The 17907-nt window shown below is 54.8% G+C and overlaps 1 protein-coding gene across 1 annotated transcript in view; it reads left to right on the forward strand.

The window, feature by feature from the left end:
* Positions 1–5781: 5781 nt before the first annotated feature.
* The window catches only part of WDR1 (WD repeat domain 1), a 44631-nt gene continuing 32505 nt past the window's right edge, over positions 5782–17907 (forward strand). Inside the window, exons 1-2 of the mRNA XM_047855180.1 lie at positions 5782–5939; positions 6387–6508. Coding sequence (XP_047711136.1) covers positions 5924–5939; positions 6387–6508 — 138 coding nt within the window. The 5' untranslated portion in view covers positions 5782–5923. The remainder of the gene's footprint in view (positions 5940–6386; positions 6509–17907) is intronic.

Consider the following 17907-nt stretch of genomic DNA (forward strand, 5'->3'; position numbering starts at 1 on the left):
TCTATTACGATGAGGTCCTACCAGAGTAGGTAGGCCTCAATCCCATATGGCTTGTGTCCTTATGTAAGGGTTAAACTGTAGTGTAGGGCTAACCTGTAGCCTTAAGAAATAACAGCTTTAACACTGTAGATTAAAAGATAACAGCCTTATCCTATCAAGAGATGGATTAGTGTTGGATTGGATTGGGGCAAGGGCCTGTTTGAACTGTTTCCACCTGGGAACTATTCCTTTGTTCTGTTCCCAGGTGATAAGACGATGTGGTCAGCTATAAAACCTCCCATACGCCGGCTGTTCGAGACCGCACTCGGGTCAAGAGTGTCCGTCCCGATCAATCGGTGTGCCTTGCCTCTCATTGCAATAAACTTTGTTGTGACTGTCACCAGTGCCCGTAGCATTCTGTTTCAGGAGTCGTGTGGATGCAACAAGACCAGACACCCCAAAAGCACTGCAGAATGTCAAGGGATCGCATAGCCACGTGCCTGCTTTAGGGTACAACCTGGACAGAAGTCCCCAGAGCCAGAGGGTGACTGAGACAGCCGGATCATTTTCTGGTGTAAGTCCGGGAAAAGGCCACATTGTAATTCTAAGTATCTGTCCCAGAAGGACAGAGCGTTTCAACTAGAGAGTGACGGACATCCTTGCACTTGCCCGAAGAGCTACGGGATTGCACCGCTCACTGCAAGGGGATAAAGCGGTCTATTCATCAACACCAAGATCCGCGAACGCTGCGCCGGTCTCGTTCAGCCCTTTCCCCACGAAGGGCAACAGTTGTGCTCTGGAGACAGCAGACCCAAGCTTGAATCCTGGCTGTAGCCTTTGGCTTTGAAACTTGGGCAAGTCCTCACGGAAAGATCAGGGAAGTCCAAGAAAGCCCTTCCTTCAAGGGAGGCGGAGGTGAGAACAGGGACTCTACCTCCCTTCAGGGCACCATTTCACCTGCTGTGCCAAGTAGCAGGCAGAAGAGAAAAGCAAGAGCAGCGGCTGTATTCATCCTACAACTTACAGGAGGTCAGTACAGAGAGCAAAGACTGGTGGGGAAGCGGAGGGCCTGGCCCAGAGCCTTCACAGTCCTGTGCTCAAAGAGTGAAGTTGTGCAAGTCCAAGTCTCGAACCAGGTTAGGACAGATAGCGGAGGTTTAGCGGTCCATGAAGCATGGCTTTGAAGAACGAAGATCAGTAATCAAGTAAGAGATGTTCCCTGAACTGTGTTTAGTCTGGAGCTACGCAGGAACAGAGTTCTCCTAGAGATAGAGGTGCTATAGAGAAGCTCAAATGGCAAAACAACTTATGCACAAGTTCCTACAGCTTGCAGAAATCTGAACACTCTTGTCTCACTGGTTACAGGTGTTAGGCAGTCATTTGGCAAAGCGTGGTTCCCCCACGGGGCCATGAAATACCATTGGTTTTTGATTGAGCAGCTTCACAGGAAGCATCCACAGCAAGGCATGACACTCAGGGCTGGAGAATTTACACACCAGAGGTTAACACTCTTCTATAGGTTTAGAGAGACAGGCCAGGGTTTTGCATTATCAACCCTCTTTGACAGAACAAGCAGGAGAGCTCGTTGGGTGATGGCCCCACTCCCAATAGTTCTCCCTTCTAGGAGGGCAGTCCAAAGCCCTGCCGCCCCAGGCTCCCAGGATCATGGGGTGGGTAGCCTATAGCTAAGTCTGCCCCATGTCATAGGTAAACTAGGGTTTGACCCTTGAGCCAAATCTGGACGTTTCCCTGGCCATTTCCAAGTGAGGGTCTGCTCATGGCAGATTGGAGAGAATGGCAGTATGGCCAGCTTAGAGATGGAGACGTTATCTATTGCAGCAACATTTCAGAGATAATCGAGGGTGGTTTACCCAAGCTGGCTTGCAAATGGTAGGGTAGGACCCAGGAAAGAGACCAAGATTTCTAGAGAAATCTGAGCCCGTGATGGGGAAGTTCCCCTACTGTACAGGACCCTGCCTCCAGGAGATGGCCTAGTCTAACCACAAGCTCTTCTAGAGGATCAGCACCCATTCTTGGGCTCTTGCAGCATCTGGGCACAGTGCCCTTTGCAGGGGCCCAATATTCTTTAACAGGAAGGAGATCCCTTTCCAGATCCTTAAACATGAGAACAGGAGGGTCGGAAGTGTGCAAGTAGGTTTACAGGCCTTGCCCACAAGGCCGGAATTCCTGCGATTCCTTTGTTTTTCTGCAAAGCTTCTGGAAGCAGGAGCCTCAAAGGTCTCCTGTAGGTTCCTCATTTATGGAAGGGGTAACCAGGACGCCTGGGCTAAGTGTGCCACGCATTCGGAACCCTTATTTTCACCACAAAATATTTGTCAGAACAGACTTGAAGCGGCGAGGCCTCGTACTTACTCCTGGAAGCCCGTGGAAGGGTTTTGTCAGTTACCCCACTCAAGCAACTGCAACCAGGTTACCCTGGGGTGTCAGGGAAAGCTCAAACCACAGGTGCCACAGCTCCCAAGCAGCCGCCGTGCAGAGCAGCAGAGCTGAGAAGCCCTGAGGTGACCCCTGTGGCTGGAAAAGACCCAGGGACAGGGCTACTGGAGAGCCAACCAAAGCCTGGGTCCCCCAGGGCCTTAGAGACCAACATCCTCCCCAGGCCTACATGTTGAGACAGGTGTGGGGGTTGCTGACAAGGTTTGAGGTTACTCTGGCTCTGAGTGGATACAGCAGTTAGGAAGTGGTTAAAGTAGCCCAGAGGAGGTGAGAAAGCTTGAAGGCCAGCCGTGTTTAGATGGAAGGGTTGGATTTAAGAGATGCAGGCATTCAAGGAACGAGATTTGGTGAAGGGTCGAATGTAGGGGTGAGATCGGGCTGAGTAAGGTTTCTGACCAGTGCAGCCAGAGACAGGGATTACTGGTCGCTGTGGGAAGGGAGCCCTCAAAGAATCAGCCCTGTGTAGGAGAAGGGGGGGGGGGGGGGGAGGAGTTGGTCTTAGACTGGTTTAGTCCCAGGAAGTGCCCTTGGGACTTCCCTGAGATGCCAGGGAGGCAGTTGGGAACAGGAGTTGCCAGAAGTGGCTGGACCAACATGTAGAGTAGGAGTCACCAGGATGCAGACATTCAGGGTCCTCACTGGAGACCAAGGGCAGGCTGTTAGGTGGTTGTATTAACCAAGGTGTACATAAGGGAGGAGAACCCGAGGAGAAGCACCGGAACTACGGTTAGTCACAGCACATATCACCCAGGGGTCACTGAGTCCTTACAGCTTAGACAACCAAACAGAACGTTCCAGATGTGAGAAGAGGAGTCCTTTTCACAAGGAAAAGCAGTGCTGTCAATAGGTTTACAACCTATTTGAAATACATATGAACCTCCCCTCTCCGTCCAAGGGTTTAGAACTCCCCCCCCCGGGAGTTCTAAACCCTTGGATACTTCACTTCCTGGTTCTTCCCCTCTCCACTTTTGCAGGCTTATCTTCTTGGGCTTTGCAATGAGCATGCACCAAAAAACGAAGTCTCTGCGCCCCTCAAGGACTGTAGTTTTTGCCTCACGTGGGCATAGCTGACTTCCGGGTAAGACTATAACCTCTGTAGTATTCAGCCAATGAGGAACCAGGGGAGGGATTTGCACCCTAGGAGATCAATTGCCTGTCGTAACTGCCCCATTGCGTCTATCCAGTTACCTGCTCTTGCAAGAACGTTCATTACAGCCTCGCTTCACTGTGCTCCCAGTCTCTGCGTCCCCCTGGATTGGGTCAGCGGGTTTCTCACACTAGAGACGAACCAGAGGAATAACACCCTGGTATCCCAACTGCCTGCCAAGTCACGTTGTCTGTAAACTTTTTTTAAGCTAGTGGCAGCACCCCCATCCCCACCCCCAATTTAAGTCCGCAGATCAACATCACAAGCTGGCAGCAAGACCTCGAGCCAGGGTTTGGGGAATGTTTTACTTAGGTTGGCTTTCCAAGTAGCATCAAAATCCAACAGAAGGCTTTATATACATGTTAAAGCTTGCAAGTGCTTGACGTTGGGTACCTTAGTTTTATTTCCACCGGGGTCCTTCCACGATGTAAATATCCTAGGGGTGAACTTAAATTCACCTGTTCTGAACCTTAAGTCCCATTAAAGTCTGATCATTAAATCCTGGTTTCTCTAGTTAATAGCCAACACTTGCTTGACCGCTTGTTTTAGGAATACTCATTTGGTACAAAGATTTAATTTACGTTTCTATAGTCCTGTTCATAGAACTACCTTAACATCCCTTGTTTCTTGATCCAAGATTGCATGTGGGGTGCAGGGGCATCCATTTGGACATCCGATGTGGGCCAGATGGATCTACTCTAGACAAACCACAGGAAAGGGAGGATTCAGGAATGTATTCCTAAGGGCTGGAAGCTTGTGATTAAAGCAAGGTCGTCAGGGAAGGTGACGTTTATTGAGGAGACCCTGAAGCAGTTAAGCACTTCTGGAGAGAATAATTCAAAGTAGAAAACAAATCACCCAGGCCCTGGAGTAGGAATATGCCTGGGACATTCTGGGAGCAACAAAGCAGCCGGCGTGCGGAAGAAAGAAAATAGAGCTAAGGGCAGTAGATGGAGTCTTTTGTAACCCAGAGACTTTTTACTTAGGGCCCAGTCGGCCACTTTGAAGCCCTCAGCTTTTGAGCCTAAGAGCTTTGAGTTTTGTAAAACAAAAAATAGGTTTCAGCTTCTAGAAAAAACGCTCAGGCTGCAATCTGAAAGACAGACTGAGTTGAAGGGGAGGGAGAATAGGAGCTTAACAGACTAGATAACAAGCACCTGCAATTACCCAGGTGAGCGTTCAAGGCTTGGTTCTTGACTAACAGCCAAGGAAGAGAGAACCCGGATCCAGTTCGAAAACAGAGCCTACTAGGCTTCCCAGATTAGAAAAATAGGAATTCAAGCATCACACTGAGGTTTTCTAGCGCAGGCTTCAGACGCTTACGTACCCACAGGTGCTTCACAGATTCTCGTTTAGCACCCCCCCCCCCCCCGCCACCGCCCCCATCTCAGGAAAACTACAACCCCTGCTGAAAAGTGAGGCTCAGAGCCGCTGCCTCGATCTTCCAAGTTCCCCTTTGCCTTCCCCCTCCGTCATTGACCCACTCTGGTATTCTTAGAACCTACGTTCCCTTTTGCTCTCCTTGGCTTCTTAGCTTTCTGAAGTTTTGAGACAGAGAGAGAGAGAGAGAGAGAGAGAGAGAGAGTGTGTGAGTGAGTTTGGGCCCGGAAAGACACATCCCTAAGGTTTCTGCTGCGAGACAGTTTTTTGAGGAAGGGGGACTCCCACTCATCTAGCTTCCAAGAAAAAAAACAGAAACCCACTATGTTTGCAAAATCCGAACGGGCGCCGACTCAGCCTCAGCAGGAAGGCTAGCGGCTCGGGGACGCCCGCTACGCCAACACAAGCACGGAGAGGGCTTCCGCGGCCCCCCGCTACAGCACGCTCGGCCCCCGCAGAACTTCAGCGAGGAGCCGCCCGAAAAGCCCGCCCTCCCTTCCCCCCGAAGAACTCCGCAACCCTCCTCCAACCGCGGCCAGGACCACTCTGATGGAGTGGGCGCTCCCGCGCCGCCCTTTTACAGGACCGTGTGTAACGTCACTTCCGGGGGCGGGGCGGCCGGGGCGGGCCCCGCGCGGGGCGGGGGGAAGGGCGGCCCCGTCCGCGCAGGCTCACGCGGGCTGCAGCCGCCGAGCCGAGCGCTTGACTATATATGGTCAAAGCTGGGGGCGAGCCGCGCGCGGGGCCGCGCTTCCGGGTTCGGCGCGTCCGCAGCGGCAGCGCGCAGGGCAGGGCGCGAGCCGGCCTCGGAGCCCCGGCCTCGGACCGCCCCCTCCGCGCCCGGCACGCCCGGCGCCGCCTTTCGGCCCCCGTCCCCGGCCCGGCCTCCGCCAGTCTGCTTCGCGGCGCGGGCGGCCTCGGAGGCTCTCGGCGAGCGCGGCGCGGTAACAAGTGGGCAGGATGCCGTACGAGATCAGTAAGTACCGCGGCCCCGTGCCCCCGGGGTGGGCGCCTATGTCCCCCGTCCCCTCGGCCATCGGTGGGGCGCGGGCGGCCCGGCGGGGTCCCGGGCCGCGGGGGAGGGGTGAGGGCGCAGGCCGGCGAGCGCCCCGCCGCCCTCGGGGCGCCCGGCGGCGATCCCCGGCCCGGGAGGGGGTGCCCCAAAGTTGGCGCTGCGGGCTGGGCCCGTGGGAGCCCCCGCGTCCCTGAAGGGCCTGGTCGGGAGCGCAGACCAGGAAGTCGCGCCGTCCCTTGCGCTCCTTCAAAGTGGCTGCCGCCCCTCCCGGTGGTGGCAACAGGTGACCGGCTGAGACCGGTCCAGGGCCCTTCTCTAGTCCGCTCCCACCCCTCCGTCCTCAGCCCGGCCTGGGGGATGAGGCGGGGGCTGCCCCTAACGTGCTCTGCTTGATTTGTGTCTCCGCAGAGAAGGTGTTCGCCAGCCTCCCCCAGGTGGAGAGGGGCGTCTCTAAAATCATCGGCGGCGACCCCAAGGGCAACAATTTTCTTTACACCAATGGGAAGTGCGTCATTTTAAGAAACATCGACGTGAGTACCTCCTCCCCGTATCCCCCTGCCCAGGCGGGGGTTCCTATCTTGGGCGCGACTCTCAGGTTAATTCCTCTTCCCCTCTACGGCTTCTTCTCCCGCTCTCGGCAGCGTGAGGAGGGTGAGGACGCCACGCCCCCTCAGCCTTGGGACCACACCTCGGAAGCCTAGCCGACTAGCAGATGGTTTCAAGGTGGCCAGGCCCACTTCTCACTCTTTTCGTGGGGAAACTGAGGCTCAGATTAGTTCAGATCATAAGTATAAGCGCTCTGGATTAGGGGGATCGGACACACCCGGCCAGCTGCTGCTTGACCTTGGGGTAGCTGGTGACTTGGGCCTGGGAATCCCAGTGCCCTCATCTGTAAAATGGAGGTGATGACACCAGGCTCCCCCCCCACCCCCCACTTCCCCTGACTGCCTGTGCCCGCTGAATGAGATGATGCGTCCCTCCCACCGGCTCGCCTGGCACACACCCAGTGCTTGGTAAATGGCCCTTGTGTATAATCATTACCAACACCCAGGGGCTCTCAGTGTGAGCGGCCAGGACTCACACTCAGGCCTCTCTGCACACACCATCCGGATCTGAGCCCCGGCGCAAAATCAGGAATGGTTTATTCCCATGAAGCATTGAGACAGACATTCTGTACTCAGGCCAAGAATGCTTGTCGAGCCAATGTCGTGGGGAATCCTGTTACTCCTCTGTAATTACCCAAACGACCCAGTCTGCTTGTTGGTCTCCCCACCGCCGAGATTGCACACTGAAATCTTTCTTCACCCTTCCCCAGCCTGAGTGATGGGATGAAAGGGGAAAGTGCCAGCACAACCATTGCGGGGGGGGGGGGGGGGGGGTGTTTCCTGAACTGTGCTTGGGGTCGGGCCTTGTGCACGGTATGTAGGTAGATGATTTTGATTGGCCGTGCTCCCAAGGGATGTCAGCTTAGATGCACATCTGTTGTGAGTGATTACCCCTAGTGGGTTGGGATTGTTGCTGATCGGGTGCACGTGCCCTCAGGAACCTCACAACTGGCTGAGGGAGCGAAGGAGCTGTATGGGCCTCCGCTTTCTTGCCTGTAAAAGGAGAGGCCTCTACCTGGTCTCAGGTGCTTCTGGCTCTGCCCTCATCTCTGGGTAAGCCAGCCTGTCACCGTTGCCCCTCTGCTCAAGGACTGAGCCCGTGTGACAGTTTCAGCCCTGCCCGGGCTTGCTGGGCACCTCAAATGAAGGGGGTGGGTGGGTGTGAACGTTCTCCAAAAGTGCTAACAGCTATTGTGCTAGTCACACGGATTCCTAGAAAGCTGATCTGGCCTCGCTCAGAACTGGGGGAAACCTTGCCAAGGACTTAGATGGTAATGATCCGGAGGTCTCCAGGGTGAGGTCCCGAGATTTCGAGTAAAAAAAAGTTCAGACGACCCAGAGTAGATACTCACTGGCAGTTTGGCAAACAAAGTGCACTAAAGCGTTCTCAGGGATCCAGCGCATTGGAACACCAGGCCTGCCCCTAGCAGTCATGCTCATGTCCCTGCAGTCTGCGTGTACTTCCAGACGGGAGGCCTCCCGTGAGGTGGCCACTGTGTGTCTGGTACCAGGGAGGGTTCTTCAACTGCAGCCTCTCTCTCAGCACCACCCCCACCCCCCGCCACTGGGCCCATTGCTCCGAAGAGAGGTGAGGCCAGTGATCAGAGTTGTTTCCACCGGAATTGTTCACAGTCGCACACGGGCACCCCCTTCGCCACCATTCCCCGCCTCGTGCAACTCATTCTGCTCGTTCTTCGGAAGTCTTTCTTTTTACCAGTACCCCAGGCTTCACCGTTCTCTGTTGAGGGTGCCTCTGCTCTTCTTTCCCACCTATTTATAAGTTTCTGCAGGGCCCAGGACAGCACGGTGCTGCTAATGCGTCCCTTCCTGATCTGGATGTACATCAGGCACCCCAGGCTCTTGTTGGATTGAGGGACCGTTGGTACTCAATTAAGGATGGGCAGCGTTTTTATTAGGGTACAGCATTCCTGGGAAAAAAGACGTGAGCCCTCGTGAACGTTCAGGGAACAGGAAGGAAGATGGTCTGGTTAAATTACAGGCTCAAGAAGGAGAAGAGATCCGAAGGAAAGGTGGAGACCCGGTTGTGGAATGTCCAACAGATGTCTGATTGGCTTCTACTTGACGTGTCCTAAGCACAGCAGGGTTTCCTGTGTGTCCTGTCCCCCAGACAGCAACGCTATCGCTCCAGCTGTTCAGGCCCCAAACCTTGAACTTCTGCTTGATTTCCCTCTTTTTCTTCCACGCCATGTTTAATTCTCCAGTGAATCCTAGTGACTCCTCTCAAACTAACTTCAGAATCCGGCATTTTTTCTACCTGCTGTTTCCACCTCCTCCAAGCTACCATCCTCTCTGGGTTGCAAGACAGAAAACCCAAACTGGTCTCCCTGATTCCGTGCTGGCTGTCCTCCAGTCTGCTCTCAGAGCACGGCTGGGCGGGGTTTGGTAAGATAGGAGGTGGCATTCATTGTCCTCTTTGCCCTCCCTTACTATGGCTGATGCGGCCTCACCATCGAGCCTGGTACCTCGGTCTCGCCCCCAAAACCCCACCCCACCCTTCTCACTCATCTCCAGGCACCCTCGCCTCCGTGATCTTCCTGAAACATGCCACACATCTGTCTCAGGACATGGGAACTAATAGCACTCCCATCCTGGCCTTCTCTACCCCGCAGCTAACATGGCGGGAGCCGGTGGGCAGGCCGCCACATCCTATGACCAGATATGCCCATCTGCCTGTCTTCTGTAACCAGACTGGAAGCTCCTTGAAAGTAGGACTTTGTTCTTCTGTTTCTTTCACCTCTGTGTCTTCCCCCAGGAGAGTACCTGGCACATAACAGGTGCTCAGTAAGTATTTGTCACAACGCCTTGAAAGCCAGGCTGTGCCATGGAGATAACAGGCAGCCATTGAAGGTTTTACTGCCTAGAAATAAGAAAAGCTCCATCTGCATAAGGTTGCTGGATCTTTATTTTGTGGCGTCTCCCTTTCATACCAAACAGGTATCCATACCCTTGTGACTTCCCATTTGGAAGTTCCCATTCGTTGTGTGGACTTAAAAGTTGTTTTGTGAACCCAGCACACTGGCACTTCATAAACTTGAGGAAAGAGTATTTATTTCCTATCAGCACATCCGTGGCCACACCTGCAGAATTAAAAGTTTGCAGTGATGTGGCCATCTGGAATAGAAGGATCCAGGGGCGGCCTGGGTGGCTCAGTCCGCTATGCATCTGACGCTTGATTTTGACTCAGGTCATGATCCCAGGGTCGCGGGATGGAGTCCTGTGTTGAGCTCCGTGCTGAGAGTGGAGCCTGCTTAAGATTCTCTTTGTGCCCCCTTGTGCTCTCTCTAAAATAAAAATCAGAAAAAAGAAAACTCCAGAAGGGGAGAGCCTGGTATATTCTTACTTCGAGGCCAGCGTCGCCATTGCCCCTGCCTATTCTGCAGAGACAGGGAAGAGCTTTCTCCCAGGGGCAGTGAAGAAGCTTCTCCGTGATTCTGAACTGCCCAGTGTCAGAAGCCCCTTGAAAGCTGCCACAAGCAGTCAGCAGATTTGCTACAAGGGCGAGTTTGGGGCTTGCTTTTAAAGGACCCGGTCCCAAGGGGCGCCTGGGTGGCGCAGTCGGTTAAGCGTCCGACTTCAGCCAGGTCACGATCTCGCGGTCCGTGAGTTCGAGCCCCGCGTCAGGCTCTGGGCTGACGGCTCAGAGCCTGGAGCCTGTTTCCGATTCTGTGTCTCCCTCTCTCTCTGCCCCTCCCCCGTTCATGCTCTGTCTCTCTCTGTCCCAAAAATAAATAAACGTTGAAAGAAAAAAATTTTTTTTAAAGGACCCAGTCCCTAGATTCCAGAACTGAAATCTGTATATTTGAAAAAATTAGGTGCATGAAATCAAATTCTAGGAAGTGAAATGTTTGTTGCAGTTCGACACTCTCTGCTTCCAAGTGCAGTATGAAGTTCAGGGTTGTTGAACCTGAGTGCTGAGCTTCTCATGGTGCGGTCTGCAGCCAATCATGTGTAGAAGGACCACCTGTGCATCCCCCCCCCCCCGTGGGGGAGGGGGTATGTAAAGGGACAGATGGCTTGAGAAGGGCTGACGTTGTCCCTTCTGTCTGTCTGCACATGCCTCCTGAGTCCCTGCTGTGTGTGCTGGGAGCACAGATCCAGGGGAGGCCCCCTCCTGCACGGAGCTCGTGGCCTCGCTGGGAGTGAAACAAGCCAGCAGGTGACCGAAGGGAGCAGTGTGCTGGGTTAGCACCTGTGCAGAAAATGAGCAGGGTAGCACATGCGTGAGCTTAACCCGGGAGAGACCACGGGGAGGGTCTGATCTTTAAGAGGAGTCAGGCCCAGACAAGGCCACGGAGCTGTGTGGACCAGTAACGTGATCAGGTCTGTAGTAGAGCTTGTTCTGTGCCTCAGGTTGGAGGTTCAAGACAAACGCACTCCGCAAGTGCTGATTAGCTGCTAGAACCAGCCCTTGCTTCCTGTTTTCCCCCACACGTTCACCAAGCTTGTCTTGCGGAGCCCTGCCCATGGCCACCGTGTCCAAGATTTAAATCAGTGGCTGGGAGGAGGTTTTGCCCCCAGCCCCACCCCCTAAGAGCTATCTGGCAATGTCTGGAGACATTTTTTTGTGCTACTGGTATCTATCTAGTGGGCAGAGGCCAGGGATGTTGCCAGGATCCCACAGTGCTCAGGACTGTCCTGTAAGTTAGGTGGCCCAAAATCTCGGTAGCGTTGAGAACCTTGGTGAGTAACATTCTAATGCTCTGGTTAGGCGCTTTAAAAGAATCTTCTGAGTGATTTGGGGGCACCTGGGTGGCTCAGTCGGTTAAGCTCTGACCCTGATTTCGGCTCAGGTCATGACCTCATGGTTTGCGAGTTTGAGCCTTGCCTTGGGCTCCGTGCTGTGCTTGGGATTCTCTCCCTTTCTTCTGCCCCTCCCTCGCTCGTGCTCTTTCTCTCAAAAATAAATAAACTAGAAAAAAAAAAGAAAAAGAACGTCCTGAATGATTTGGAAACAAGAGGGAAGAACCAGTTGCACCACAGAGCAACAAGGAAGTTTCCTGGAGAAGGGACACCTCTGAGTTGCGTTTTGGAGGATGAGTAAGAGTTCTCTGGGAAGAGGAGCAAGACAGAGACCTAGCAGAGATGGGGGAGAATCTAGACTGGGAACTTAATGTGCACAGAGGTTGGAGGAAGTTTGACACGGGCTCTGGGCGGTGGCTTCAGTACATTCCTTAACCCTGTCTGTGGGGGTGTAGAGCGGGCTCTCAGAGCCTTGGAGCTTAAGTCAAGGTTGCCGCCTCATGTCTGAGGCCAGCGGAGAGGTGGTCCTGGTTCCCGTTGGGTTGTGGAAGTCGGCCGTGCCCCAGAACGGTTGGAGGTGCCCGTTTGGATCCCTGTGCCGCACCCAGCCGTCATCCCCCACGGGGCCTTGTTGCAGATGACGTGTAGGCTGTGCACTGGAAAGGGCCCTTTTTTGCTTCTTTGCTTCTCTTCCAGAGTCTCCGTAGAACCTGCCCGGCTTTGGTGGTGGTGGACCCCCTAGAAAGACCTGGATCCCAGGCTCCGCTCAGCTTGCTAGTAGCTTCCACCCACCAGTTTTATCTCTGCTCCCTGGAACCTTACCCAGAAAATGGCAGTTTCTCCACCGCAGGCCATCCCAGCCTGGGCATCCCCACCCCCAGCCCCAGCCCCGCCCGTGTTCAGCCCTTCTCTGCGGGGACCGCAGGCTTCTGCTGGTCCAGCGCGCTGCTCTGAGCACCGCCTCTGGTAAAGGAGCTCATCTTTGTTGAGCACTTGGTATGCTGGGCAGTGGCCGAGCACTTCACGTACGTACTTCATCCAGTTTGGTTTTCTTATCTGTAAGAACAGGGAGAACGGGTAACAGGGTCACTGTGGGATGTCACAGAGTCCTTTCACAAGTATTCCTGGAGGGTTGCCTGGGCTGTGACGGTACGCGGTGCCTTCTTCTTCACATCCGCCCTGGTGGCTCAGTGCTGTCTCTTTCTAGAGGTGCCAGACTGAAGCCCCAGGGGTCCCTTCATGACTGCTCAGTGAGGCCCTGCGCAGGCAGAGGGAGAGGAGGGACAGGAAGGGAGGTGGCGGTGGCCTTGTCTGTGCTGGGGTCCCTGCTCTAAGGCTTGGTTTGCTCCATTGGGAAGGGGTTGAGCTGGGAGGCAGGAGGGAAAGTCACTCCGGGAGGGGTGGGCCCTGTAGGACCGCTGAATGACCTGGCCCCACACCGTTCAGAAACCTGTGGGCTAGACAGAAGTGCTACTCTGAGTTAAAAGAATCAGGCTAACGATGGTTCCAACCATAAGTGAGAGGCCAAAACTCAGGAATGAAGGCTCTTACCTGACTTCAGGTCCCCACCTCCACCGCTTACCAGCGGTTAGCCTTAGGCACGTCATTCGTTCTGGGCCCACGTCTCTTGGCCTGTGAAGTGGGTTGTGAGGTTACCTTCCTGTGAGGTTTCAGAGGACTCGGCAGAAGGGTCCACTGGCCAAGAGTGAACCCTCCATACACAGCGATTTCGCAAACGGCCCTCAGGGTCCAGCGAGCCCTGGTCTCCTGGGGCATTTGGAGGCTGCCATGTTGGATCAGATACAGGCCCTGCCCTCTGTGGAGTCTGCTTAGCGTGAAGCCTTGCGGATGTCAGAATGGCCCGTGGTACATGGCAGAGAGTAGTAAGGGTGGGAGGTTGGATGGGAATAGGCATTGGGGGTTGGGGGAGACTGTCTCCAGTTGGGAGCATCGGGGAAGGATTCTCGGAGGTGGCTTTCACCTGGGTGTTAGGAGGTAACAGGAGACATCATCAAGGATCAGGAAGGAGCGAAGGCGTTCCAGGCCGAGGCAGATAAAGGGAAGAAAGTCACAGCGATTTCATGGAGGAAGGAGCAGGGCATCATGGAAAGTGGACCTTGGATTGCTGGGGGAGGGTGTGTTTCCTGCAGGCGAGAGGGAGCCTCCAAGGTCGAGCAGGGCGGTGCTCGTTGGGTGCAGCTTGAGTGGCGGGTTTTATTTCTGCAAAGCATTCGCTCACCACTGGATCCCCAGGGCCAGCCCAGATTCTTGGAAGGAGTAAATGAGCCATCCGTCCGTGTTCTGTGTGTCTTTCGAGCCTGTGTGGAGGGGCTCGGCTGCTGGGTTCAGCCTTGCCAGTCGGGAAGTACAAATGTCTTGTAGCTGCTTCGGAGCCGGGTTACCGTGCAGTAATTTGAGTTTGTCCTTGGTCATCAGTGAACAGAGGCTCTTGCAGATCATGTCTGATACACGGGTCCAGCTACCGGTTACTGCTTTTAGGAACTAGAAGAATTTAGAAAGCTCTGAAATGCAATCCTCCTGGAAGGTCACGCTCACTTTGCCTGGTCCAAGTTTGGAGGAGCCTAGGGCTTTCTCTGGAGGCTCCAGGGGACATCGGCTGCTGCAGGAGAGCCTGGAGGCCCCTCTCGCAGAGCCCTGTCCGACAGCTTCAGCCCTGGTGGGCTGGGGAGGCCTTTCCAACCTCCTGATGCGTCCGCCACGCTCACTGTGGCTCAGGAGCTGAGGTGAAAGCTGCCACTCCCTGTGACCTGGGCCAGTCACCAACCCCACTATACATGATGTGATGGCCTCTGACCCCTCCTTGGCACTAGATAGAGCCTGAGCAGACATGGGGACGTGAAGGAGCTTTGGGGAAGCCGGTGGCCCATATGCTGCCCAAACAAAGTGACTTTCGGGAACCCCCCCCCCCCGCTTTCGTTGGTATAGCGAATCTCCCGGATGGGGCGGGGCCTGGGAAGATATGGGGGTTAGTCTCCTGGCAGAAGGTCTGGCCCTGGGGAGGGGTCTTGGCGCAGGTGGGAGGCCAGGGGGTGTCTGGTCCGCACAGAGAATGGGCCTCCTGAGGTTCGGTTGAGAGGTCTGCTTTCATCTGGCCCCGCTGGGCCCCAATCTGGCACTCTGTCAGCAGCCCAAACACCCTCACCTTGCTGCCCCCGCAGGCCTTTGGGTCTGCAGGTGCGTGATGGCCGGCCATGGCCCGTGTCTTCCGTGAGGCTCCCTGACCTCCCAGGCACGGGGGCTGCATTCTGGGACTGACCCCAGGGTCTCACCAGCCCCGAGCTCTGTGTGTCACTCAGTGATGTTGCTGAGTGCCCACTGCCAGACCCTGAGCTGGGGGTGGGTGGCTCCTGTTCTAGTCCCCACGTGGGCCTGGGGAGGTAAGGGGCCCTGGCCAGGTAAGGCCCAGGGAGCAGCTCTTCAGCCCGGGAGGGCCTGAGTGGGGCTGGAGTCGGGGGTCCTGTGTGTGCTGGGGGGTCCGGAAAGAGTGCAGTTAGTGGGGTCGGGTTCCGCCGCTCCCGAGGGAAGGATATCAAGCAGGGAAACCAGACATGGGACTTAGAGACGGGGTATGAGGGATGTAGCGGTCCACGGAAGGTAGAGAGCAGTCCAGAAGGTACTGTCGTGGTCCCCAGGAGGGACCTGGACGGAATCTGGCAGGGGCGGAAAGAGGAGGTGGGTTTGGGAACTATTGAAGAAGACTGGCGGGGGTGTGGAGGGCCAGGAGCAGGCCTGGGGTCGGGGGCGAGTAGATGGAAAGTTGCGGCCAGCCAGCCATCAGCCAGCCAGCCCACATCCCCTCGGCACCCGGGTCTCGCCCTGGTCTGTGTCTCAGGTCTCCTGTACCCTGGTGGCAAGCACCCACACTGCCAGTAGAAGTGCAGGAAGGCCTGGGGGAGGGGCGTCCCAGCCTCAGCACCCTTTGGGGGGTGACCCCAAGGCTTGGCCTGAAGCATCTCCCAAGGCCCCGAGGGAGGCGGAGCTCCTGCCGCCACAGGGTTATTCCTTGGTGCACCCAGAATTGGCTTCTTTCCCTTCCGTGCCTCATTTCCTCTCTTCCCTAGCCCTGCTCCAAATAAACTACTCACCCAAGTGTATTCTTCACCGAGGCAGCAGGAGAGGGACAAGTGAGGGGGATCTGCCACCCCCTGTGAGGCAGGGGAGTGGGTGTTGGGTCCTAGTTCTGGGGCCTTACAGACTCCAGATTCCGCTGATCTGGAATGAGTCTGAGCTGGCAGGACACAGTGGGGACAGGGGACCCGTTACTTCTGCCTCTAGCAGCCAGCCTCCCTGTGTGTGCCGAGCAGAGCTGGGGAGGTTGGCACACACTCAGCTGAAATCATCGTGTTCAGTTGGAGAATCTGGCCCCTTGCTCGCTGGCTCAGTTGCATTTGCAAGGCAGACAAGAGCCATGTCGCATGCAGCCTGGGATTCTGGTGCCGAGCCTGCTGGGGATGACCTCGGGCGTTTCACAGCCCCTGCAACTGGCAACCCTGACCGTTTAGGGGCAGAACTTCTGCCCAGAACCTCTACCTACTCATCTGGTGTCCCTGCCCTGGGTCCTCGGAACCCCCAGTGGGCCTGAGTGCCAACATATTGGCAAGTTGTCCTTGGGATGGGTTTCTCATCTGTAAAGTGGGCTGGTCGTGCCCCTCAGTCAGCCTTGAAACAGACGTCTGGAGAAGGATCTTGGTAGTGGTGGCCTGTCTGAGCACCTCTTTTGGCCAGTTTCTGGGCAAGGGGTCTTGTCCATAGTCAGGTTTTGAAATTTTCTTTTTAACGTTTATTTATTATCAAGAGTCAGACAGGCATGAGCATGGGAGGGGCAGAGAGAGGGGGAGACACAGAGTCCAAAGCAGGCTCCAGGCTCTGAGCTGTCAGCACAGAGCCCGACGTGGGGCTCAGACTCACGAACCGTGAGATCATGGCCTGAGCCAAAGTCGGACGCTTAACCGACTGAACCACCCAGGCGTCCCATGGTTGGGTTATAGAACATGAAGCACTAATTTGGGCCAGGAGTGGGTTGGATACCAGACATCTTAATTTTATTGAGGCATAATTTAGATATAGGACAATCAGGAAGATTCCTCTGCTGCACAGCTTGACAAATGTGCACGGCCTGTAGCCACCACTGTAATCTGGACACAGGACCTCCCGTCATTTCCAGAAGCGCTCCCCTAACCCGTTGCGGCCAGTGGGCTCCCTTCACCCCAGCACCCAGCAAGGACCAATCTGCTTTCTGTCCCTTTAAGTTTGCCTTCTCTGGAACAACCTGGAGAAGGAGCCACGCAACCCAGGGTGGTCTTTTGTGTCCTTTTCACTTAGCATAATGCCTGTAAGGTTCACTGGAGTTGCCGAGTGCGGTTGCTGAGTTGGTAGTCGGTCATTTGTTCCCCCTTATCACAGGGTTGTATCCACTGTATGGATCCAGCGCGGCGTTTCTTCATTCGCCTGTTGGTGGACCTTTGGGTTGTTCCCAGTTTGGGGCTATTAATGCATAAAGCAGCTATGAACCCTCACGCATGTGTCTTTTTGTGGACGTGTGCTTTTATTTCTTGGGTACGTACCTAGGAGTGGGATTGCAGGGTTTTGTGTGGGAAGCCTCTGCCTAACTTCGTGCAGAACTAGCCAGACTATTTTCCATCCGCGTCGTCTTGCGTTCCTGCCAGCAACCCGTGAACATCCCAGCGCCCCGCACCCCTGTCCTTGCCAGCATTTGGTGATATCGTTCTTTTGGTCTTGCTGATTCCAGCGGGCATGTAGCAGTATCTTATTGTAGTTTTGATTTGCTTTTCCCAAAAGGCTGATGACATCGAGCACCTTTTCCTGTGCCTGTTTGCCATTCATGACATCCCATTTGAATACATCGTACCTTTCTAATTTCACTAGCAAATGATTATTCTCAGATGGATTAATCTGCGAAGAACGTGTTATCAACTGCCTGCTATGTCACTTAATGCTAAGCGTTAAGTCTCGGGGGTAAAAGGGACTCCGTCCACTTTTCTTTCTCCAAAAAACTGTTTATTGAGCACCTGCTACTCGTTAACTGCCATCATGGCTGAAAAGATAAATGCCCTGGAAGCAGGTTGCAGAAAAACAGATGAGAAGAGATGACAAGAAGGTTCAGGACTACAGCTCTCCCCGCAGTCCAAAAACACGGTGTTCTAGGAAACGTTTTGTGAGCCAAAATGGCCTAAAGCAAAGAAATAGTTATCGTTACTTTATAATGAAAAAATTTTTGAGTGGTCCTAGGCCCACCCCCAAATCACCTTTCTCAGGCTTTTCTGGGACCTTAGGACACATCTTGCTAACAGATGCACGAAATAAATTGAGATAAAGCGCAGATGCTCTCAGACACAGCTCGGAGCTCTGGCAGCTTGACGCTGAGGTGATGAGTGTGGTTCCCAGGGAAGGAGCTGGGGGGCGCCGCTCGCTGCTCGGGGGGGGGGGGGGGGGGCACAACCGCCCCATACCGGCTCATCTCGCTGTGGCACCGATGCCGAATGCTATCTTGGCCTTTTACCTTTCGTCATGAAAGTGAAAAA

Source organism: Prionailurus viverrinus, chromosome B1 (genome assembly GCF_022837055.1).
Source record: "Prionailurus viverrinus isolate Anna chromosome B1, UM_Priviv_1.0, whole genome shotgun sequence".
NCBI classification, from domain to species: Eukaryota; Metazoa; Chordata; class Mammalia; order Carnivora; family Felidae; genus Prionailurus; species Prionailurus viverrinus.